This window comes from Mus caroli, chromosome 8 (genome assembly GCF_900094665.2).
Source record: "Mus caroli chromosome 8, CAROLI_EIJ_v1.1, whole genome shotgun sequence".
NCBI classification, from domain to species: Eukaryota; Metazoa; Chordata; class Mammalia; order Rodentia; family Muridae; genus Mus; species Mus caroli.
Window position 1 is genome coordinate 70,280,463 of NC_034577.1, and position 24,035 is coordinate 70,304,497.

The 24,035-nt window shown below is 47.0% G+C and overlaps 1 protein-coding gene across 2 annotated transcripts in view; it reads left to right on the forward strand.

Moving 5' to 3' along the window:
• Slc10a7 (solute carrier family 10 member 7) overlaps window positions 1-15,796 on the forward strand; it is a 229,367-nt gene extending 213,571 nt beyond the window's left edge. For both annotated transcript variants that reach the window (XM_021170488.1, XM_021170490.1), the window contains 2 exons: window positions 13,604-13,749; window positions 15,617-15,796. In XM_021170488.1, coding sequence (XP_021026147.1) covers window positions 13,604-13,749; window positions 15,617-15,646 — 176 coding nt within the window. In that variant the 3' untranslated portion in view covers window positions 15,647-15,796. The remainder of the gene's footprint in view (window positions 1-13,603; window positions 13,750-15,616) is intronic.
• The last annotated feature ends 8,239 nt before the right edge of the window (window positions 15,797-24,035 follow it).

The window sequence follows — 24,035 nt, forward strand, 5'->3', positions numbered from 1 at the left end:
GAGGCAGACACTGTGAGCCAGGGAGCCTATGTTTAGTGACAGCCAGCACTTGCTGTAGAGTAGAGAAAACTGACCCTGCAGCTTGAGGGCAGAGGGCACACACATCTGTAGTCGGCCTCTGCACCTTTGTGCCTCTTCCTTTACTTCCCTGGGTTTCACCCCTCTCACTAGATAAGAGAGAGGGAAGGAATGTATGTGTGTGTGTGTGTGTGAGAGAGTGAGAGAGAGAGAGAGAGAGAGAGAGAGAGAGAGAGAGATCCATGAATCAAATCTCTTTCTTCTTTCTTCTTGGCTTATAGCTGGCCTGCCTTTTGTTACCTTTTGGGTTTTTCCTTTTCCCACCCTTTGTCCCCTGGTTTTGGCCCTTGCCCAGCTTCCATTCCAGTGAGGACAAGCCGACAGCCCCTCTGACAGCATCAGGACAGAAGAGCACGAGAGGACTGAAGCCCCCGAGGGAAGGAGGAAACAAATCAGGGGAAGGACACTTAAGGACCCAGACACAGTGATGACCAGGGGTCCAGGCATGGGGCGGGGCCTCATGGGAAAGAAGGAAAGCAAAAGAGGTTAAAACTGCTATGCCAAGACCCTCTAGCCACAGCCAGACTTGGCCTCACTGGTCTCTGGAAGGACTTGCCTTTTTGTCCAGATGAGAGGAGGCCACTGCAGGGTTCTGGATAGACAGATAGTGAAGCTGAACTTTCAGGTTTGAGCAGCTTCCTTGGACACTCTGTTGGCTAGGTGGGAGGATACGCCATGGAGAACCAGGAAGATCAGCGTGAGGCTTTGGTCCAGACAAAGATAAGCATCAGCGGACAAACATAGACCTCATGGGATGTGCTGGGTGTATTAGTCAGGGTTCTCTAGAGAAACAACTTACAGAATGAATATATATTGGAATGTATTAGGATGACTGACAGGCTGGAACCCAGCTCATCTGACAGTGGCTGCCTATGTACATAGAGCCCAGGAACCCAGAAGTTGCTCAGACCACCAGTCTAGATGTCTCCACTGGTCTTCAGCACACATCACAGTCTCAAAGGAGTAGGTTCTAATGCCAGGGAGGGAGGGAACTTGCTAGCAAGCAGGCAAAGAGCAAGAGCTTCCTTCTCCCATGTCTTTAAATAAATAGGCTTCTAGCAGATGGTGGGGCCCAGAGCAAAGGTGTTCATCTTCATATCTCAAAGGTCCAGACTAGAAGTGAATTTACCCATTTCAAACCAACCCCCCCCCCAAAAAAAATCTTACAGGTGTGGCTTCCATTTCTGGATTGTAGTTCATGTCAGATGTAGTCAAATTGGCAACCGAGAATAGCCATCATACTGGGCAATGTGATGTGTATGCAGAAGAGAGCAGGAACCAGGAGCCTGAGGAGCAACAAGTGTTTATTCTGTTAGGGAGGGATGTAGAAGAGTGGGTCTAAGTGAGAGGGAAGGGTTTTGGGAACAGAGTAGGGCTTCTGCTTCAGGCATTAAAAGTCTGTGGTGGAATCTGAACTTGTGGTCAGAGCCTTACCCCTGAAGATACCGTCTTAGTCTACTGAGCAGACGAAGTCACTCACAGTGGACAGCTAGAAGGGAAAGAGCTCTGAGAACTAGCAGTACCCAGAGAGGAGAGAGGTATAGTTGTGCTATAAGTGAACAGATGTAAAGTGCACTTGACAAGGGTGCAAGCATGCAAGATTGCACTCCCATACAGCTGAGTTAAACACTGTCAGAAAGAAGATGTGAACATGGTCCTAGCAATCATTTGGTACCCACTATGTGCAAGGCACCATATTGGGTTAACTTGCCTCATTATCTCAGCTAATATTCGTAACAACCTTGCACAGTACTCATGCCCTCATTGTCCAAATTAGACAGCTGTAAGGGGAATAGCTCACCCTGGTGTTCACTGGGAGTACCTCACAAAGCTGGCATATCATCTTGCTCACGATGCCTCTTGCTTCGTTTCTATCGAAGGCCTGACTCGTGAGCCTGGCTCACTTTCGACTCCTGTGAAAACTGTCCAGGAGCAGACAAGCCAAGAACTCCCTCTGTCTGGATAGAGCAGGCCCTCTGTCTCATCCTCGCCCTTAGCAGTTCCAATGTAGCAGAGGCCAAGACCCACATCACACTCGCTGACTTTCACCCTTCATCATGAGTCTGTGACCCTTCATTTGCTAACAAAATTGACTGCACTATTTTGGAAAATTAAAGTTACCTGTACCAGATGAAGTACATCTATTAGGTATCCAAAGAAGGAAACAGGAAGACTGCAGGGAAGCAGAGAGTCAAAAGCGTTCTTAACAGAACAGACTCAGGGTTTTCTCACGCTCTTCCGGCCAGAAAACTAGATGGGATATTTATTTCTCAGTTTTCATGCCATTAAGATAGAATAAAATTGGAGAGTGTAGTGACAAAACAGCGTCGAGCAAAAATAAAGCACAGGAACCTCACTCCAGCTTTTTTCTTTATTTGTAGTTGTGTGAGAGCCTTTGGTTTAATTAGTTTTTTATTTGTGCATGTTTGTGTGCATGTGTTCATGTGTGTCACGTGTGTGAGACTGCCCATGGAGGCCTGAAGAGGGCATTGGATCCCCTGGAGCTGGAGTCACAGTCTATTGTGAGCCACCTGATGTAGGTGCTGGACACTGAGCTAGTCCTCTGTAAGAGCACTCACTCTTACAGAGTCACTGTTATCTTAGTCACTGTCCTGTTGCGGTGAAGACACCATGACTAGGGCAACTCTTATAAAAGAAAGCATGTAATTGGGGCAGCTTACAGTGTCAGAGGCTTAGTTCATTATCATCATGGTAGAAACAAGGTGGCATGTAGGCAGACATGGTGCTGGAGCAGAAGCTGAGAGTTCTACATCCTGATCCACAGGCAGCAGCAGAAAGAGAACTGGGCCTGGCATAGGCTTTTTGAAATCTCAAAGCCCACCCCTAGTGACACTTCCTCTAACAAAGCCACACCTACTCCAACAAGACCACACCCCCTAATCCTGGACCATGGAGAAGAAAATCCCTGCTAGAAGATGAAAGCCATGCCAACAAAACAAGTGTATACTTAGGCTGGCTAATGAGAATCTAGGTCACAGCTTACCCATGTCTACCGTTTAACTAGTATCAAATGTCTTCCTGAAGTTCCCACTGTCTGTCAGCGCATTGCAATGGTTTAGAGAGCACTAAGCTTACATGTTAGAGGTGACAGAATCAGTGAACATTCACCCCACAGCATCAGCTTCTGTTTCATGTCACATGTTACAATAGTGTTTTGCTGCTGCTTCTGCTGCTGCTGCTTCTGCTGCTGTTGGTAGCATTGAAGCATATCTTCAGACAGACTTGTCTGGGGAACTGTACAGATGGCTCAGCAGTTAACATCACTGGCTGCTCTTGCAGAGGACGCAGGTTCAATTCCCAGCACCCACATGGCTCACTATCAGCTGCAACTCTAGTCACAGGAGCTCCAACTCCCTCTTGTGGCCTCCCCAGGCACTGCATGCATATGGTGCACAGACATTCATGCAGGTCTGCATACAAAGAAAATGGAAATAAAATCTATTCATGAAGCTCTGTTGAGTAAAGCAAGGACCCCGTTCTGATCAGATGGTGCCTTTCCTGTGTAGTCTTACGGCCTTTTGTTGTTGTTACCATGTGAGTACTAGCTCTGTGTACTGTCTTCACATCTTGCGAGCCTGACCATTAGCAAAGTTTTTTACCTCAGCATAGAAAAGGAAGAAAGTGACCTCCCACTTTTCCACACATAGCCTCCACAAGCATGGTGGCTCCTCCTGGAAGTTACAGCCAATGTTTGAAGAAAGGCTCTGTGGCTCAGCAATTCAATTCACTCCCAAATTCCTGCTGCTAATTGTTTCTGCAGCTCTGTCAAGCGAGGGCTCCCTCATCTTCTGCTGCGGAGACCTTCAGTCCGCAGAATTCCATGTTTCCCCATCAGCATCTGCTGAGCTGGCCCAGGGCATTCATTGACCACCTTCTCCAATCACAGCACACCTCTTCGTAACACCAGCTGTTCATTTTGGGCCTTTCTTGCATCTTTATTTACATAAAACGTCTCATAAAGCAATAGGGCTGCAACCAGACATGGTCGGCAGAAAGGCTATCTTTAATTTTCCTCATGGGCTGAAAATGGTCATCAAACAGCTTTGGTTCAAAGTAAGTAAAAGCCACCAGCCTTAAGTGCTGTTGTTGAAAGAGGTGCTGCTTCCTGTCGGGCTGTGCTGTGTACACATTCCTTTCCTTGGGCTTTTGCCGCCATTGTTCTGTGTTTTTATTGTCACAGATCCCTGTTCTGGGGGCAGCTAAGGCCCCAAGCAAATTATCAGTTAAGGTGACTCGAGCACAGGCTGTGGAGCCAGCACACCATGTTGGACCCACACCCTACGTCTGCATTGCCCAGGCCAGTGTTTCCGTGCTCTGCCTCACTTTCTCCTGAACTGTGAGGATGCCCGTAGTTCACTCCATCTGGACAAGATGACAGATGTGTTCTCAGAACACGGCCTCAAACAAACTCCAACTCACTGTCCTGCCTGAGCAGCAGACCGGGGCTACCTGTTTTGTCTGAAGCCTGGTCTGTGCAAGGTGTCACCACCAAAGGGCCTCATGTGCGTGTTCCTCTTTCCTCTTCAAATCTTCATTACTAGAAGAACTGCTTCTTCTCCTCATTGTGCCTTAGCATTTATTCATAACTCTGTTCATTTTCTTTTCTAAGCCTATTCATTTATGACAAAGGAGCGTTTTAAATTTTTACTTTTGAAGTATGAAGGAAGGGCCAATCTGTAGGAAAGTCCTTATAAGAGTCTGTGTAGAGGAACACAGTACCTCATGCCTGCACTGGAAGGGGCATTACTGTGGAGTGACTTACAGTCATTCTAAGTGCACAGGCAGAGATGTAGGCAGGAGTGCTTGGTGGCCCTCAAGGACAGCAGACTGTCTGAGCCCATCATCGGGTGTTGCCTGCTCAGCTGACATCTCCTTTGTCCCATTTCCTGTGAGGTGCCACCGAAAGATAATTATAAATGTAACTCAAGCCTCAGGTTAGAAGGTACTGTTCCCTTCCTGAGTATCTGTTAGACTGATGCAAGATAGCCTCCTCTTGCTAGAAACAGGGGTTTGCCAGCCTGCCCAGGGCCACCGGGGGCCACTCAATGTCAGCAGTTTGGAGATGGTAAATCCTGTGGCTTCCATAAGCCCAGAGTTCTAGGGTACTGAGCGAGGCTCTAAGAGCACTGTCTGACTGGATCGCGTGTGGGATACCTTATTATATAGGAAGGATAAAAATGCTTTCCTCTGGTCTCTGTAAAGCTCTGACAAGCTCAGATGCTGTGGTGGCTCACACCAGTGATAAGATGACAGAAGTTTTCAGTTAGAGGTGGAATGCTGCACAGAGAAAGCCAGCTGGTAAAACACAAACCGAGTGCATGTTAGAGTGCTCAGTGCTTTGGAGCAGAAAGCACACTATTTAGATAAGGAAGCCACTAAAGTGTTCATACAGTCTGTGCTGTCCTAGCCCCTTTCCTGAGGACCTCTGCAAAAAGTTTGACTGGTTATCCTTGGAACTTTCCAGAATAGTTTGGGGGGAAACCTAGAATGATAACCAGGATGGAATTCTGAGATCCATGCAGATTATACACCACCTAGACAAAAACAAACAAACAAACAAAAAAACCCTTACCCTCCATGCCTCTGCTGAACAGCCAAGTCAAGCCAGGCACACCCACCCTTGTGCATAGCTACCTACTAACTGGGAGGACTTGTGGCTATCTGAGAGCAGAGCCATTGCCCATCTGTCACTGCATCGGAACAGTGTCTGGAACGTAACAGATAAATGTGAACTGTTGCATATTATTTTGCTACCTCCTTATAGTTAGGAATGAGGTCTGTATTCCACCTTGCTGCCGGGGTGCTTGGAGCCACTAGGGGAGATGAAACACAGGGCCTCTTTGCTACCTTCCTCTCAGCTCTTGGAGTGTTGGTGATACCTGCTCAGGGGAGGCAAAACGCCGCCTAAGATAGGTGTCCCAGCCTGGTGTGGACTGGGCTGAGGCTGTAGTTCCCAAACTCCAGAGCACCTAGACATGCCTCTGCGAACCAAGGAGGAGCCTTCTGCGGGAGACTTAGGTGGCACAGTACCCACTATGGTTCTTTTTTTGTTTTTNTTTTTGTTTTTGTTTTTCGAGACAGGGTTTCTCTGTATAGCCCTGGCTGTCCTGGAGCTCACTTTGTAGACCAGGCTGGCCTCNAACTCAGAAATCCNCCTGCCTCTGCCTCCCGAGTGCTGGGATTAAAGGCGTGCGCCACCACGCCCGGCTCCGCTATGGTTCTTGATGAGAGAGACAGCCCTTGCTTGTCCAAACTCTTTGTTCATGGAGGGAAAGAATGCATACGACTTACTCAGGGTGGACAGAGATTAAATACCTTCTGCAAGAAGGAGTGTCTGGGAAGGGAAGCTTAATTGGCTGGACATTCAGGGCCTATTTAGCATGGAGAACTCTGGGCTTTATGCTGCGTGACCAGTTATCATGGTCTTCTTAGTGGGGTGTCATGGTCATGTGCTCCAGGTCAGGAACTGGGTTGGGAGCAGATTCAAATGCCTACCATTCTCAATTATGAGAATTGCCGGGGTTCCTTAATCTGCTTGACCTTACCAGTTTTTCTCTCTGGTGACATGGTTCCACTTGCCCACACAGTTTAAGTAGCCCAACCAAGATCAAACATGCAGTAGAAATAAGACTCTAACCCAGGTGTGACTCTAGCCCCAGGCTTCTTAATACCATATTGTACAAGCAGTGTAGGCCTCTGATATAGTGAATGATAAATTGGGCTTAGAGAGAGAGTTCAGTGTAGGAAGTGCTTGTTGCATGAGACCTGTGTTCAATTCCCAGAATATTTAAAGGGTTGGATATGGTAGCACATGCTTACAATCCTAGCACTGGAGAGCGAGAAGGATGGATGCCTGGAGCTCATGAGCCAGCCCGGCCCCAGGGAAGGACCCTGTGTCAAAGGCCAACATAGACAATTCCTGAGGATCAACACCCAAGGTTGACCTGTAGCATCCACACAGCTGTACAACATGGAGTTTAATCCCACATATGCATACACTTGCACATACACAATAGTAAGTAATGGAGAATGGAACCCTCACGTAAAACAATAGCTACTGTTACTGAAAGTTAGCTTTCTTCAGGCTCAGCCTCAGTCTCAGCCTGTTCTAACCAATTCCAAGACTGTGGTTAAGGCCTTGCTGTGCCATTGTTTCATGTTCTAGAAACTATAATGTTCTTAGTCAGCCAGCCAGATCAGTGCTAAACGAGCGTCACTTTCTGTGACTCTTCTGTCTCAGCATGGGAACAGTGAGTGTATATATGTGGGCCTGTGTGGTAGTGAGGGTTTGAAAAGAGTAACCACGTTCCTCAAACAGTGCCTGCTCTACTAGAGTTCACGATGTTAGAGTTCTACCTGGTGAATCTTAGGGGCAAGCATGAGCTTTCCTGGGAGACTCAGAAGCGAGACAGAGACTATAAGTAGCAAGAAGTAACACATTCTTGCAATGTCAGCATAAGGTGCTGGGATGCTAAATGCTGGGTGTTTCTGAGAACAAACTAAGCAAAAGTGGGAAACCATGAGAAGAAAGAAGCAGGTGAATTCAAGATTTGCCAGCAGCTCCCTCCAGAACTCAGTGGTACTCTGAGAAAGCCCTCAAATGGAGAACAAGTCACATGGGTTCAGAGAATGACCTTTGAAGCGATTCAGTGGACTAGGTGCCATCTCTCAGCTAAGTGTGTCTCACTTGCATATTCCCACCAATATATTCAGATCCTCGGAGCCTCTACGCTCTAGTCAGACACTTCCCCACTACCTCTTGTTGCATGTTTGTGGGTCCTATTTGTCTCCCCCACACCATATCAGATGAACACACTCCTCTCCCAGAGCAGGGCGGGCATCAGACTTGACCTAAAACTGTCTTTTTCCATGTAGGAAATATTCGCGTGTTTTCTGAAACAGTCGATACTGTGCTGTGTACCTGTCCCATACTTAAACTCTGTAGAAGTTAGAGAAAGAAAACAATGGCGTCCTTAGTCAATCCTAGAGCATGAGATATGTCTAGAAAATATGTCCTCCTCCTTCAGGAGAGAGGTCAGGAAGACGGCCGCCATGGGCCTCCATACATAAAGAGAAGGGTCAGCATCTAAACTGACCTTGAAGTTCTAGGCTTGGGCCTGTGACACAAATGTCCCACGAAGTTTGCTTTAGTAGTGTTCACAGAAATCTGTGCTTAAAAGTAGTTACCGCAGGTCCCTTTCTGCTTTAGCCGTAGGCACGGGGTCAGGTGAGTTATTTAACTGCGTGAACTTACTAAACCCCCGTCTCCCCGTCAGTGGGAAAGTGGCCACCTACTTCCTCGGGACCAAGTGAGGCCTGGCTGAGACTTCTGACGTAGCCCTTAGCAAGCAATGGCGCTTTCCAAATGATGGCAGCCGTAATTATCTTTCAGTAAAGTTGAGTAGGTGTGGGATTTGATGAATGGGCCTTGGAAACTCACTCAGCTCCTGATCGGGGCCTTGGCTTTAATTAATGGGTTTGAGAAGATTAATCTGGCTGTGGTTTGGGGGTTGATGAGAGGAAGAGTCAGGAGACAGGAGGGAGGCCTGACCGGTCTGAGCTGGACTTGATGAGGAGCTGAGCTGGTGCTGAGCATGGAAACTGAGCAAAGAGGCAAGAACCTGTCCAACTCCACGGCTCACAGAATTGTCCCGGGCTTTGAATTGTGGAGTACTATGCAACTCCAAGTACTGTAGGTAAACTGTGAACAGTGTTTAATGTAGATTTTTCTATTGTGAGTCATAGGACAGCAGTGTACAGTGGTTAAAGAAAACGCCATGCTTAGTCTTTGGGGACGTGTCCATTTCCCAAGGAGATGCTCATCTAATACATGGCAACAATATTGCAAGTTGCGTGCAATACAAAGGGAATTTTCTAATTCAGAGAACATAAAATAAACATATTTAAGTTAGGGGGGAGCTTGCCCTTGTCCACGCCGTTTCATCCTCTCTTTCCTGGGTCTAGGATAAAAGAAAGCCCATACTCACTCTTCAGAAGAAGAAAGGGCGTACGTGAAGTTCCTGCGTGGCAGATGTCAGTTGAAAGCCCTGCTTATGGAGTGTGCTGCAGTGTCAAACTCTGTTGGATAATTTTAGACAAATGTGTCATGTGTGACATGGAAATATGGCACACTCCACATTAGTGATTTCCCAAGTGCTCGGATCAGGTAGTAATGCGCAGAGAAAGTGCTCTTTATCTACGCACACGGTGTGCGCAGCGAGCAGTGGGAAATGCTTCCTTCCCGTGGAAACTGCGTCAGTCAGAAAAGGAATCCATTTACAACAGGCATCTTCCAACATCTCTCAGACAATGCACTGGATTAAAGAGGCAGTTTTTGATTAATGTTTTATAAACATTTTTCAGCGTGACAGCTTAAAGTCCCTGTAACATTGTAAATGCACATAGTGTTCACTTCCATAAAGTCAAATGCCATCTCATAAAGTCGACTTGAATCCTGTCAACCATGGTGACACAGAACCAGTACCTGGGAACATTAACATTAATCTGCTTCATTTATATTACCGTGGTGATAGCAAGATCAAAAGAATCTCATATTTAGATTTTATTTTAAAAGGAAAACTCAACTAAGTTTATTTGGATTTTTAAGTTATTGCTGGTTGGCCTTTTCCTAATTAACAGATGTAAAAATGAGGTGAGAATCTGACTAGTAGCTTTATTATGAAATTTGGAAAAAATACAAGCCCATTCATTCCATGAGCTTTTGTTGGTTTTTGTTGTTATTATTGTTTGTTGTTGCTGTTGTTTTTCTGAGCACCTACTATACCCGCAAAGATGAATATGGACTAGCTGCTGACCCTGCTGGTAGTGAAGGACACATCGAGATGCAGACTGTGGTAAGAGTGCAGGAGTCCAAGGCTGGCATGGGTCACGTGGTTAGGAGTGGAGATGGGCTTTGCAGGTCAGTCTGGAGACTATAGGCTGCACTCTCAGAGGAGGCAACAGAAGAACAGAAGGCTAAAACATAAAGTGGGTACAAGTAATGAGCAGAGGCATAGAGGGGGCCTGGGCCACAGGGGATGGAAAGGAGCCCTGAGGCACCCACGGAGGCTTCGATGCAGGGATAAAACAGCAAAGGAGGAGATCCAGAGGTGGGAATGGTGGGAGCAGAGGTCCCCTGCGTCTCTTCCCCGCTTCCTGCATTGGACCACACTAAGGATGCTCAGAGCACTCTCAATAGAGAATGACTGACATTCTGACGTGGGCCTGAATGCACCAGCCACTGAGGTAGGAATGGCTTCCAAGACTTTACTCTAGGATCACTTAGCCCTGTCTCTTCGGGCCTCTGGCAGAACATGAAGTCTGACTGTGTGGTGGAGAAGCAGAACCTCCTGCAGCTCACAGCGGCCAGGAAACAATGTAGACAAAGGAAGAGGTTGGCGACCAGTGGCCCTTCAAGGGCACAGCCCACATGACCTAAGTTCCTGTCATGAGGCTTCATTTCTTACATGTCCCAAGAGGCCAGGCCTCTTAACAGCTGGGCATTTACGGGACAAGCACCGGGCTCAGGTACAGCCTGCTTTCTGGTACCTAGCCAACACACCCGAGTGCTGGTGAATGAATGTATGAATGAATGTTCCTGTGAGCTATTCACCCTGTAAGAGAAGAGGACAAGGGTGCATCTCTGTCTACAAGCTGCTGGAATAAAAACTATAGTGGTTTCCTGGTTCCACATGACAGATCCATTACCAGGTGGCAGAAATTAAGTGTGCTGGTATGGCGGCTTCTGAAGGACCCTGTAGCTTATCTGTGGCTTCTAGCTATGTCCAGATATCCCTGGACTCCTGGCAGAGGCACCACAGGGCAGACATAATAAATTTTCAGTTGGAAAAGAATAGTGTCCCAGAACTGCTGATGGGGGACATGTGACTCTCTGCTTTGCCCACCCTTGGAAACCCAGTCCTTGGAGAATACGAGAGTCAGCCACCGTCACACTCAGCCAGGACTTGGGAGGGCTGAATGAAAGCAACATTGAAATAAACTCTAAAAATAGAAGAAGAAAGTAGGTATTTGAATGATGGAAAAGTAAGAAAGACTTGAAGACCCAAACAAATATAGTGACTTTAATGGCTGGGGTGTCCCTCCCATCACTAGATGGCTGTGACAGCCAGAGGGTCACTGAAGGACCTGGGCCTCATCGCTGGATACCAGGCTTCTTACCTCTCATATAATTTCCGTCCCTGATTTTAACGGTAGTCGCTGGGAAGGTGAGTTGTGGGAGATGTGATTTATAACTACTAAGGAGGTACTGTAGGCACATGAAGTGGTGGGGAGAAAGGCCTACTGAATGTGACAAATGTCTGCACAGCTGCAAGCCATCTTGGATTCCTTCTCATTCAAGCAAGGCAAATGACTGTCACGCAAGGCACAGTAAGAAACAGGCCACCAGGGTCTGTCAGGAAAATAGATCTACCAGCTCAGTAAATGGAAGGAGAAAAGAGCCACAAAGAAACCCAGGAACTTTAACAGGAGGAAGTGGCCGAAGCTGGGAGCCAGGGAATTAGGGTTCTCAGAACCTAGATGCCTGGAGAGGAAGTGGGTAGCAGGGCTTCCAGTGAGGTCCAAGGAGCACGGTGAGCTACGGGTAGGAGCCAGCTGCTGAATACCAGTGCCCCGTGAAGATGTCAGTGTTGGCAAAAGCGGAGCAGCGAGTACAGTGAGCCTTGCTGTCCCTTCCATCTTAACAGCCACGCTGATGGTGAGAGTACCGCCAGCCAAGAGGACTGAAGTTCACTGACTCCCTGTGAACAGAAGGTGTGTTTGAAGATGAGAGGAATGAACTGAGGGACCTGCAGCACAAGAGAGCTTCAGACCTTCAGTTCAAAGAAGGGCAGGACCACCAGCACACTAGAAACTTCTAGAAGGTTAGGGTCCTGTTGGCATGGCCCTAACAGTAGCTTTGCTTTTCATCCATGTGAAACCCCAGCACCATCATGGTGTGGAGATCAAGGGGGCTCAAGGTCTGTTGCCCTGGAGGAGCTGCAGTCCAGAAGACTGTGGTGCGGAAGCCAGGCTGCGCAGGGCGCAGGTGCACTCTGCTGCCAGGCTATGCAGGGCGCAGGTACACACCAGCTTCCTCTGTGCACCTGGATCGCTGTGCATACCCACCTGAATGACACCACCTACAGCGGTGACCTTGGAGCGAAGTTGCTGCGTGCCTTCATCTCTACGTTGTCTGCCTGCCTCGTCACAGTCGAAGAGGGACCTCAGGCATCATGTTTGGTTAGCTGCTATAACTTGCAGTTCATTCTGTCACTTGATAGCAGCAATAACTGCACCTGGCACTGGCTTCTCCTCTGAACCCACAGAAACTTGCAGGAGAAAAGCACAGATCTTGAATACGTGACGGCAGAAAGGTGACTTGGATGACTTAGCTGAGCAATTGTAGTCCTTAAATTTTTGTCAGAAAGCCCGTTCTAATCACTTTTAAGGACAAGAGATCTCCGTACTTCTGCCGCTTGTTGCCTCCGGGCCCCCTCACGGCTACCTCCTTTCTAGGTCTACTCCCTCAGAGACACGGAGCTCGTGAAGCCCTGGGTTCTGAGTGTCATCCTGTGGAGCACCAGTGGGGAGGAAGGGAGCGAAGCTTACGTCTTAGTGCTCCCTCCTTAGCCTCCCAAGGCTGTGTGAACTTCCAGTGCCTAGATTTTTACTCTTTTATTTAAAAAAAAAAAAAGACCTATTTTATTTTATTTTGTTCTTTGTCTTATGTTGGTCTTATTAGTTCTGAGTTTTATAGTGAACATGGAAATAGAAGACAGAAAACGTCTAAATGTGTATGAGGGGAGCCCTAAGAGAGGTTCCTGTCTGGGAGGGTTGAGGGAGTTGCCTAGTGGTGGGCATACCCCAGTCTTTTAGAATAGAGTGATAGGCTCCATTGAGTATTTGTCTGTTTGGGCTCCATTGAACCGGTCACAGGACACTCGCTTTGCAGTTTACCTGATACTTAACAAAATTGTTCCGTGACTGTAAGCACGTTGGAATCCTTGACCGTGAGACTAACACCAGGGGCTGTGGGTAGAGCACAGGATGCTGGCCCAGCCAGAGTGTCTTCCCACGGTGGCTGTCTATACCATGTCTGTACATAAGGGCTGTTAGCTTCCTCTGTCTTTGGTGATTCCTAACAACCACATACTCACTGCACTGAGCAAGAGGAGATCCACGGTTAACCTCTCCTTGGTCCTTCCCAGGATTCTTAGAGTGACCCATTTCATAGTCTTCCTCCTCCTGAAGAAGGAGCTGCCAATTTTGAGTGAGAGGTACCTCCCCACTACACAGACCACCCTCCCCTTTTCATGTGTTCCAGTTAGAACTTAGAGCCTTATGTCCTGAAAGGAAGAGAGACCTGTTGGCTTTATCTGACAATTTCCCATTCAGGTCTGGGAATGCGCATGGGGAAATGCAGTAATGACACATTGTAGAGTTCTGAAAATCAGTTTGACACCAACCTGACTTGCCTCTGTTTTCTGTCGTCTTTGTTGAACAGGAATCCCGATGCTGAAGATAGTGTTTGCAGGCCACGAGCATCTCTCGCTGATATCTGTGCCCTTGCTCATCTACCACCCAGCTCAGATCCTCCTGGGAAGTGTGTTAGTGCCAACTATAAAGTCTTGGATGGTGTCCAGGCAGAAGGTAAGACTCTAGAAAGATCTGACATGGATGCAGATAGACTGAAATGCTCTTCCTAGATTCAAATGATTCATATACTTACTTTTTTCTGGTATATCATTATTCCAACATATGTTTTACTAGTGAACTATAATAACAGGGGTGTGGGGAAATGACTGAGTGGGTAAAATACTTGGTGCTCAAGAATGACAACCTGAGTCGGACCGAAGCATCTCCAGAAAAGGCGGCATGTGGCAGTGCACTACAATGCCAGTCCTGCGGGGCCACCGGCAAGCCAGTCTACCCTCAGACACAGGAGAGACCTTGTCTCAGAAATAAAGTAGCAGGCTGGGCGGTGGTGGCGCACGCCTTTAATCCCAGCACTTGGGAGGCAGAGGCAGGCAGATTTCTGATTTCGAGACCAGCCTGGTCTACAGAGTGAGTTCCAGGACAGCCAGGGCTACACAGAGAAACCCTGTCTCAGAAAACAAAACAAAATAAAAACCAAACAAACAAGCAAACAAAAGTAGCAAATAGCCAATCCATGGTAGCCCACGCCTTTAATCTCAGCACCCAGGAGGCAGAGGCAGGTGGATCTCTGTGAGTGTGAGACCAGCCTGGTCTACACAGTAAGTTCTAGGACAGCCATGTCAGGCGCTGGCTCGGCCACAGAGCCTCTCACTCGTCAGGGGACTGCTTCAGTTTCTTCTTTCTTCACTTTTCACCCTCTTTAGAGATTTTTCTCTTTCGTTCATCAGTATGTATGTACACTGCCCCCTCAGACTGTATATATATGAATGTTGACCAAGAAAAGGAAGAAAATTAGCTGGGCCTTACGCAGTCCTCACTGCTACACAGGAGACTGAGGCGAGGGGATAGCAAATTCAAGGCCATTCTGGACTAAAATAAAGTCCAAGATCAGCCTGGCAATTTAGTGAAACCTGTGTCAAAGTAAGTTTTTAACTAGGCTGGGGTGTGGCTTAATGAGTGAGTATTTACCTAACATATGTGAGACCCTAGATTCAATACCCAGTACTACAAAAGAGGACCCAACAAGAAGAAATTATTTGAAAAGCCACATATTCTTGGCAATAATATTCAGTCACAATAAACAAAAGATCAATTGGAGTGGATTTGTTTTCTAAATGTCTCAAACTTTTAAGACTTACCTGGACTAACTTAAAGTAAACCAAAAATCCTGGACAATTTATGCAGTAAAATAAACACTAAGAATATTTCCTTAGGGTAGCATGGCTACCTTTGCTTTGCAAATAATACTAATACGCCCCAAAATATCCATCCCTACAGAGCAGAAGCATGCAAGTAGGCAGGCCAGGCTTAGGGAGATGACCATCGGGTGGCCACATGTGAGCCACATGTGAGCTCATAGCTAGATCTGTCTCTAGGAGTAGGATTAGTGATGTAGTCTAGCTGAATGACTGTGCCTGTCGGCTTTCTGTTGCTATAATAAATACCCAAGGCTTAGAAAGGAGGAAGGTTTATTTTAGCTCCTTGTTTTGGAAGGTTGAGTCCATGACCTGTCGCTCTGTTGCTCTGGGGCCTATGAGAGGGTCATTGTTGGAATGTATACAATAAACCCCTTCCTTTCACTGCTAGGAACAGGAATGGGGGATCAAGGTCCTGTATTCCCCTTTGAGGGCACACCCCCAATGGCCTGAATATCTTTCAGTAGGCCTCACCTCCTAAAGGTTATCTGCCATCTTCCAATAGCGGTATAATACTTCTTTGGGACCTAAAGGGGACAGTCCAGATGAAACTAGTATCTATCAGTGGCCTCTTCCTCCGGTGGCATAACATTATCTGGTACGAGTTGACATTTTCCCTTGGTTGTGGACACTGTCTAACTGTGAACTGTTTTCCTGTCTTACAGGGAGTGAAGCTGACAAGGCCGACAGTGTGACTCGGGTGGTGCCAGCCTTCCTGGAGTGTGTACATATATGTACAGGCTGTACATACAGGGGTTCTGAGGACCTGTCCTTGGGGATGCTGCTTTGATGCCTATTTTATTTTTTTACAGAAAAAAATATGATATACCTGTTTAAGTGCCTTACAATGTTTTTGACAAGAGCGTTATTTCCAAAACACTCTGTTGGTTACTGCCAAGGGTAGTACAGTATTTTGGACTTATTCTTTTTCCCTAAGGCAGAAAAAAAAGTTCTAGTAAGGGACAAAAGCTAACACGTTTTCTTCGTCCTGCCTTTGTGCAAGCGAGACTCTAATAGCACTATAACGTTCAAAATGAGGTCATGCCATCCAGAAACCTTCCTCCTGGTGACAGTGAACGATTCCAAAGTCTCATTCGCCGCACACTTTGATTCACTGAGTGGTTCTTTGTTTCTAAGACTGTGACGGGCTCTTCCTTATCAACTCAGCGGGGGATGCAGATTGCAGAGATGCCGAGAAGCGAGAAGCGTCAGGTACCTCATTCCTTGACACCGTCTTCTCTAGCCCGCCCTTCCATCCGTCCCTGCACACTCCAGAAACACTTCAGTCCCAGCACAAGAGTGTGTGGGGGCTGGGGGAGTGCATCTTAGATGTATTATCAGCTGCTTCAGAGGAAGTCCTGATGAGTGTTGCGGTAAACCCGGACAGTGCTTTGGGACGTCTGCAATCGTACCTCAGTATGCTTCTCCCTTCCATCATTCCTTAGTTTCCCATTTCGCTTACACACTCACAACATCCCCGTGCAACACCCAGATGTCACAGTCAGCTGGAGAGTCACAGAAATCAACAGTGGATTGTGTTCACATTCCACAGCTGGTTCCAAGCACATTCCTGTTACACTGTTCCAAATCGTTCCTATTGGCAAGACACAGCCTGTTACATTAAGCGCACTTGAGACATCTGAGACGATTTATGAATGTGAACGTCCTTCCCTCATTTGACAGATGTTCACAACATCTCTTAAGAAATCAAATCCTATCGCCTTAGGAGCCAGAGAAAATAAACATGAGGCCACGGGCGTGAGCTAATGTTACATGTCCACACTGCTAGTCAGGTGGAAGAAGGGCTGGTCCAGAAGAGCAGGCAGGACCTTCCACTCACCGAGCTGTCAACAGGATGAGTCCAGGAACTGGGCACCAGCTTTGGAAAGGACTCCAGAAAAGCCTACGCTGAACCCAAACAAGAAACTAAAGCAGCATACTGAACAGTGGTGGGAGCGAATTTCCTGAGCTTCCTGCTTAGTGTTGGAACAGGCATCATGGGTCTCCCCAGCAGCTGCCTTTGCTGTTGGTAGTGGGGGGCTGTGGTCCCACAGTGAATCATTCCTTCAGAATTCCCTGGGCTTTTCAGTGGTGTTGGGTTATGTTATGGTTAGCATTGGTGTTGTAGATGATGGTAGTTTATGTCATAGTTACGGTGGTTGGCGCTGGTGTTATGGTGTTAGCACCAGGTCTTCTGTGTCAGTGTCTCGGGACTTCATAATTCTGAGCATAGCTATAACACTGGTGTCAGGCCTGGCAGAGATCCACGCTGCATGGCCTGTGGGGACCATGCTGGGGACGAGGAGGCAGTGAGTCTGGTGAGTGTGCTGCCTCCATGGAGCACAAAGGTTTTCAAGTCTCGCCCCCACAGCCTTGGGGCTTTAGAGGAAGTGGACATTGTCTGCCTGCCAGAGTTGTAGATTCAACCCTTCCGTCATTTGAACACTGGTCTCCCTGCCAACCACATCTACCTCTCTGTGCATGACTGCGACAAAGTTCAACTGAAGACGCTATGGTAACTTTTTCTCTTTTGCTTTAAAGATGTCTTTTGTTTTCAAACAAAACTGATTTATATCATGAGTTTTGGGAGCTTTAGTAACATGTCTGTGGCTACTTCTCCTTTTACACAAATATGATAGCATATTTTTCATGGTAAGGAAAAAATAAAATCAAAATTTGCTTTAATTTATGCTCATTGGGATTGAACTGTCAGCTTAAAATATTTTCTATGTTTCTGCACTGCCAATGTCTGTTTTATATATTTGTCCAAATGTACCTATAAAAAGAATACATTAGACAGTTATGTTTACTCATTCCTACCTGGAATTTGTTTTAGATGGCTGGAACTTTAAGGAGTGGTACTGCAGTCTTTGCGCGTGTTACAAATGTTAAGGTTCTGTGGATTTTTAAAATTCTTCCCTATTCTGTTTTAAACTGGCACACCTCTGGTTGACGCTCAGTGTTTATGCTAAAAACCAAATTTTTTCAAAGAGATGGCTAAGTAATTAAGTGGGTTATTTATAATGAATGGAAAATTTAAAAAAAAATTCTATGATTAAACAGAGAGTACTTGACGAATCTCTGGAAATGTCGTGGCTCATTCTCACCCACTGAGGTGCTCACACCGCTCGCTTCCCAAGGATTCCTTAGATTGACTTCAGCTCAGTGCAGCACAAAACAGACAGACATTCCAGGGTCCTCCCATTACTCATGTCCACACCGCCTCCCCACACCATGCCATAAAAACCCGTTCTAATACACTGTGCGCCAACAGGAAACACTTGCAGCAGGGTGGTAGGAGTCCAGTGTTGGGGGCGTGGCCTTCTGTCCCCTTGTAGTTTTGATTGGTGGAACAGATGATACTCCAGCAAGCCTTTCTAACCCCAGGACTTCAGTATGAGCATGTTGGAGGATACCAGAATTCTGTGTCCAGTTTTCTGTTGTCTAGAATCCTCTTCCATTTGGAAGACTAGTGGCAATGACACCTCTTCCAGGACGCTTTCCTGGGTTCCCAGTGAATGCTTGTCTTATAAGGAGCCTGTGCGATTGTCAGGTGACATACCTATCTCCCAGTATGGCACACACATCTGTTGTTCTCCAGCTCCAGGCTCTGAGTCGCAGCCAAGAGTTGGGGGGGAAACACCCTCAATTAGTCAAGCTACATAGGTCATGCTAATATGATTTAGTGAGTACTTTATACACATTTTTAAAAAGTAAAGGATTTCCTTACTGAATTCTCTTATACTGGGAAACTAGATAAACATTAACATTGTTATCCTCAGTTTGTATTTAGACAACACACAAGGTCTCCTAAGACTTTATATTTGTTGATGAATCTTTTCATATAGGGCTTTTTTCTCAAATAAAGTAAGGTCCTTATATAACCCAGAGGACTTATCTGCTGACCCAAGTTTAAGGATCGTTTATGTGGTGCAGGATACCACCATGAGGACTAGTTGGTACCAGGTGGAGATGCCATCCAGCCGTGGAAATCGCTCACCTGACAGCCGTGTCTGATTGGAGTGGCTGCTGTTCAAGCTCACACAAAAGGAACTCAGCTCCCTGGCCTGTTTTCTGTGGGATTCTGAATGTGCTGGATGTTTGGGGATATGTGAAGTTAAATGGTCATTAACAGGGCCCTGCCCCTCACCACTGTCTCTTGCATTCCCACCGACCACCCTTCCTATCCCCACACTAATCCTCAAGTCCACCAATATTGGCTTCTCTCAGGTAACTTCTCTGACTTCTCGGATGGGCCTCGGGCCTCCTTGTAACTGGGGAGATGCTCTAAAACCTCATCTCCCCGACTGCAGTATAACCTGACGGAAGCGTCAGGCAGGCGTTCCATTTTCTCTTGTGCAGACTGCTTCCCATTCCTGATCTGGCGATGGAATAAGTGAGTGTAAGGTTCCATATGTCCAGAAGGCAGAGGGGGAACCTATGTGTGTTTCTTCCAAATGCACCAGAAAAAAAAAAGAGAAAAACAGATGATAGACTTAGTTCAAAAATTCTGAGCCAGCACAATGGCTGAGCAAGCAAAGGTCAGGCTGATGACCTAAGTCAGATTCCTGTGAGCTACACGATAGAAGGAGAGAACTGGATCCTACATGTTGTCCTCTGACCTCCACACGTGCCATGTCCTCCACCTACACACATACACACACACACGTAAAATGCAATACAACTATTCTTTACCCTATGCAGTTGGCAAAAGGCTTAAAATGTCAAATTTTTCAGAGTAACAGGGTTGGTTGGGGGAGGGGTGTGCTTCTGCCCTGTTCGTGGAAACATAAATGGGATGGAATCTGTGGAGAGCTATCTAGTCATCAAAAGTTAAATACTTGTGTCTTCCCATCTAGTTCTTTGATTTCTTGAGTCTACCCTACAAAGACTCTATGGGCAAGAATGTTTGCAGAGCCTTCAGAGGACAAAATACCCCCAAGGCATCCTGAGCACAGAGATGATTAATCTCAGCAGATACATTCAAGCCGTGATAAAGGGCACAATGTGGTGCATACCAGTCGGAGGTGGAGCCAAGGAGGATGGCTCAGGGTCATCCTTCAGTCATACATTCAGTCAAGACAACAAGACCCTGTTTTGAAAAGAATGGGGTAGGAAAGGCGGTGCATTGTCTCGTGATAACAACATATGTGAATTAGGAGAAAAAAATAAATGACAGGGGAGATGTCATGTTTAACTCTACTTTTAGCTATCCCATGATGATGATGATGAGTGTGTGTGTGTGTGTGTGTGTGCATGCAAGTGTGCATCTGTGTATGTAGGGACATCATTTGCTCTATTAAAACACAAGTTTGGCTACAGCTAATCTTTGTGCAGCTCTTCCTCAGTGCCTAGCATGATGACATATAGTTGATACACATCTTGGTTAACTCTCCCAGCAGTGCTATAAGTAAAATTAACCCCATTTTCCAGGTGAGAAAATCAATACACTGTCTAAGTGGCTTGAGGCCACAAAGCTAATAAATGGGACGATTTTGACCAATCCAGAATAAGTTTGGCAGATGGCACTCCAGAAGGAAGGGGTGTGCAGGAGGTGTTTCACTTCTCATTTTACTCGGATCACACTTTGCAGGGGTTGGAATGAGCATGCAATACAAAGCAGGGCTTCTGCTGTTTCTTGAGGGGATGCCATGATTCACCCCAGCCACAGCGCATTGGTCAAGTAAAATATATTTTCCTTAAGAAACATGAAGTCTAAGCAGCCAGGACTAGATCAGTTTGCAAATGGGACTGCCTTACAAAGTAAAGTGGGAGGCATTTCGCCATTCCGCCAATGAAGGCAAGAGAAAGAAGAGGGTGATGGCGGAAGAAGACACACAGTGTGACTACAGACACATCCAGAAGGGCCAAGGGTGTGGATCACAGGAGGTATACGCACGAGAACACTGCTTTCTGGTTCTCTTCCAACAAAGAGACTGACAAAAGGAGGCGAAGCAGAAGGAGGAAGAGAAGCCAGCACCCAGTGAGTCAGTGACAAGTGGCAGGGTGTCCATGAGTCTCCCGAGAGACACCCAAGGAGTTCCCGAATGAGCTAGTTGAGGGGAGGAGTATCATCTAATGGGGTAGTGCGTTCATGAGCTAGGGTTCTGGACTGAGGAGGAAGCAAGCCAGGCACAGCCAGTCAGCCAGCTCTGTCTGCTCCCTGGTCACGAGCACAGTGTGGCCAGGGTCTGAAACTCCCTCCACCACGCTACCCCACCACCCCACCACGACAGACTGCCCCACACACACCGACCCAAAACAAACCCTTCCTCAAGCTGCGTTTGTCAGCTGCTTCATCAACAGCAATGAGAAAAATAACACAGTGGGGACTGATAAAGGATGCTGCTCTCTCTTCAAGGGGGGGTGGGGGGTGGAGTAGAAAGGAACTCAGAAAGCCGTGTCAGCAGCCCTTAGAGACCATCCGCAGAAGATAACCACATGCTGAGGAGATGTATCCTCTCCTTGTTAGTGGCTCTTCCGAGCTTCAAATAGGCAATCATGTGGAGGACCACTAGACAGGCTAGGCTCCATCCAGGGCCTTAAGTTCCCCCAGAGTTGCTGTCAGTGTGGCCATTGCACTGGCTCCATCAGTGGGGCTAGAACCTCTTCTGTATCTTTTCCACCATTAAACCCATCATGGCATCTACTTCGGTCATTTACTGTCTTTCATGGGGCACATTCTGATAAAGTCCGTCACCTTTTGTGGCTATCCTATGTCCTCTAAAAGACTCCCCATACACACTGAATATAGGGTAGAGTACCCATCTCAGCTCACAGAGCCAAAGTGTAAGTGTTAAAGAATGGCTGGATAGGAGGTCGGAATGAGGTAGCTGCAGCACCCAGTTTGTCACAGTGCCTGGCACTTGCAAAGAGTCTTGGAGGAGGCAGATGGGATGACTGTTCAACAATGGATGGGGTTAGCACAAATCAGATTGTCTGTGTGCAGTCAGACCTGAGCTAGCCCATATCAATCCGCATACTGCAAGACTTCTGCCTGTGCAAGGGATCTCTTATGGAGAGTGTTAAATGTCACTCAAAGTCAGCAAGTGACTGGGACATGATTCTGTTTCATCAGTAAAGGAGGACACTGGATGCGAAATTTTAAATGGACACATCCCCAGAGCAGAAAGACAAGGACATGGTCACAGGTCCTCCAGGCCCACCTGTGCTACTTGGGCCTTCTCCTACCTACCCCAAATGCCCACTGAATCTGGTGACAGTAGGGACTGTCCTTACCAGTTCCCATCAACCATCTTTGAAGTTGCCTCTGAGTGGCCACTGTGGTCACTCCCCCTCTTAGGGATGTGCCTCAAATGTCAGTTGAAATGTCCCCTCTGCTCTTTCAGGTGTTATACTCCCCAGACACTGTCTTCCCCCTTCACAGACCACTTTAATGGTACCATCTCCAAGTGTCTTAGTTAGGGTTTCCATTGCTGAGAAGAGACACCATGACCACAGCAACTCTTATAAAGGAAAATGTTTAATGGAGCTGGCTTATCATTCAGAGGTTTAGTCCATTGTCATCATGGCACCATGCAGCCAGGTGGAGCTGAGTGTTCTACATCTTGGTCCACAGGCAGCAGGAGACTGTATACCATGCTGGGCATAGCTTGAACATATAAGACCTCAAAGCCCACCTCCACAGTGACACACTTCCTCCATTAAGGCCACCTACTCTAAGAAGGCCACACCTAATAATGTCACTCCCTATGGCCAAGCATTCACACAGATGATCCTACAGTGGCCATTCCTATTCAAACCAACACACCACAGATTTGGGTCATAGATTTTTCTCTCTACCCCATCTGTGGGAACTTCTAGGCCAATGTCAGTCAAGTGTGTCCTGCTCCAAACACAAGCAGCCAAATCGGTGTCTCTGATCTAGTTCCTGTTGCATTGTGAGTATCACTAAATGGATGTCTCCAAGAATCTCTAAGTCCATATGCCCAAATGAAAACCCAGTAACCTCTTTGCTGCCCACACTCTGTTCTCCCCAAGCCAGCTTCCTCTGTTGGCATATCAACCACCTGCTTCTCTTCCAGTATAACCTTCCCAACCCACTTTCCATACCCAGATAGTTTCCTATTGATTCCACCCGCAAAACCTCCCTTTTATCTCTGCCTCCCTCCATGGCCCTCTGTTACAATCTTCAATACCTTCCATAAGGTGTTTGTTCCTCCTACAGCCTATGAGATGCTCTGCTGACTCCTGTCAGTCATCCACTGTGTGCCAGGCACTCTGCTAAATGCACAGATACTGCAAATGAGTTGTGCCATTAAAAAAATAATAATAGTTTTGACACTGGTGTAAGGATTCCCATTTTACAAATAGATGGTATAGAGGCCCATGAGGCTGAACACCCAGTCCCATGGCTCATAATGGGCAAAACAGATTTCACTGGCTCTTGGCTGTGGCTAACCCTTGTGCTTTCAGGCATGTGTCTGCCTTCCATTTCCTCTGTCTCTGCCTGTGGAATCACCCATCAGTTTGTACCAGTTGTGTCCATCCACACATTTCCCCCTAAATGACTAATTTCAATGGGACCCCCACACACACCGTATGTCTCCGGAACCCTGCTAAGCAGAAGAACCTTTGCCTGATCAGTGAACTGAATAATGGGTTGGTTGACCCTTTTCTATGTTGGAGTTTCAGATTATCAACCAGTATTGTTGGATGCTGGCATGTAATTGGATCATCAATCTGTGCCCAGGAGTCATCATACTGGTCAATCTGTAAACGCCCCCCAAAGCCTGCCCCCTGTTAAATACAAACCAATCAGTACAAGGTTGAGGCTATTGCTCAGTTGGCAATGTGCTTGGCACACAGCATGAGGACCTGAGCCTGAGCCCAGATCACACGTAAAAAACAGGTTTGGTCAAACCCCAGCACTGGAGAATCAGAGGCAGGGGGATCCCTGGGACTCAATGACAAGCCACCCTACCTAAATTGCCAAGCCTCAGGTCAATGAGAGACCCTTCTCACACACACACACACACACACACACACACACACACACACACACACACACCCCAAGGTGGATATCTCCTAATGAATGACATCAAGGTTGTTCCCTGGCCTCCA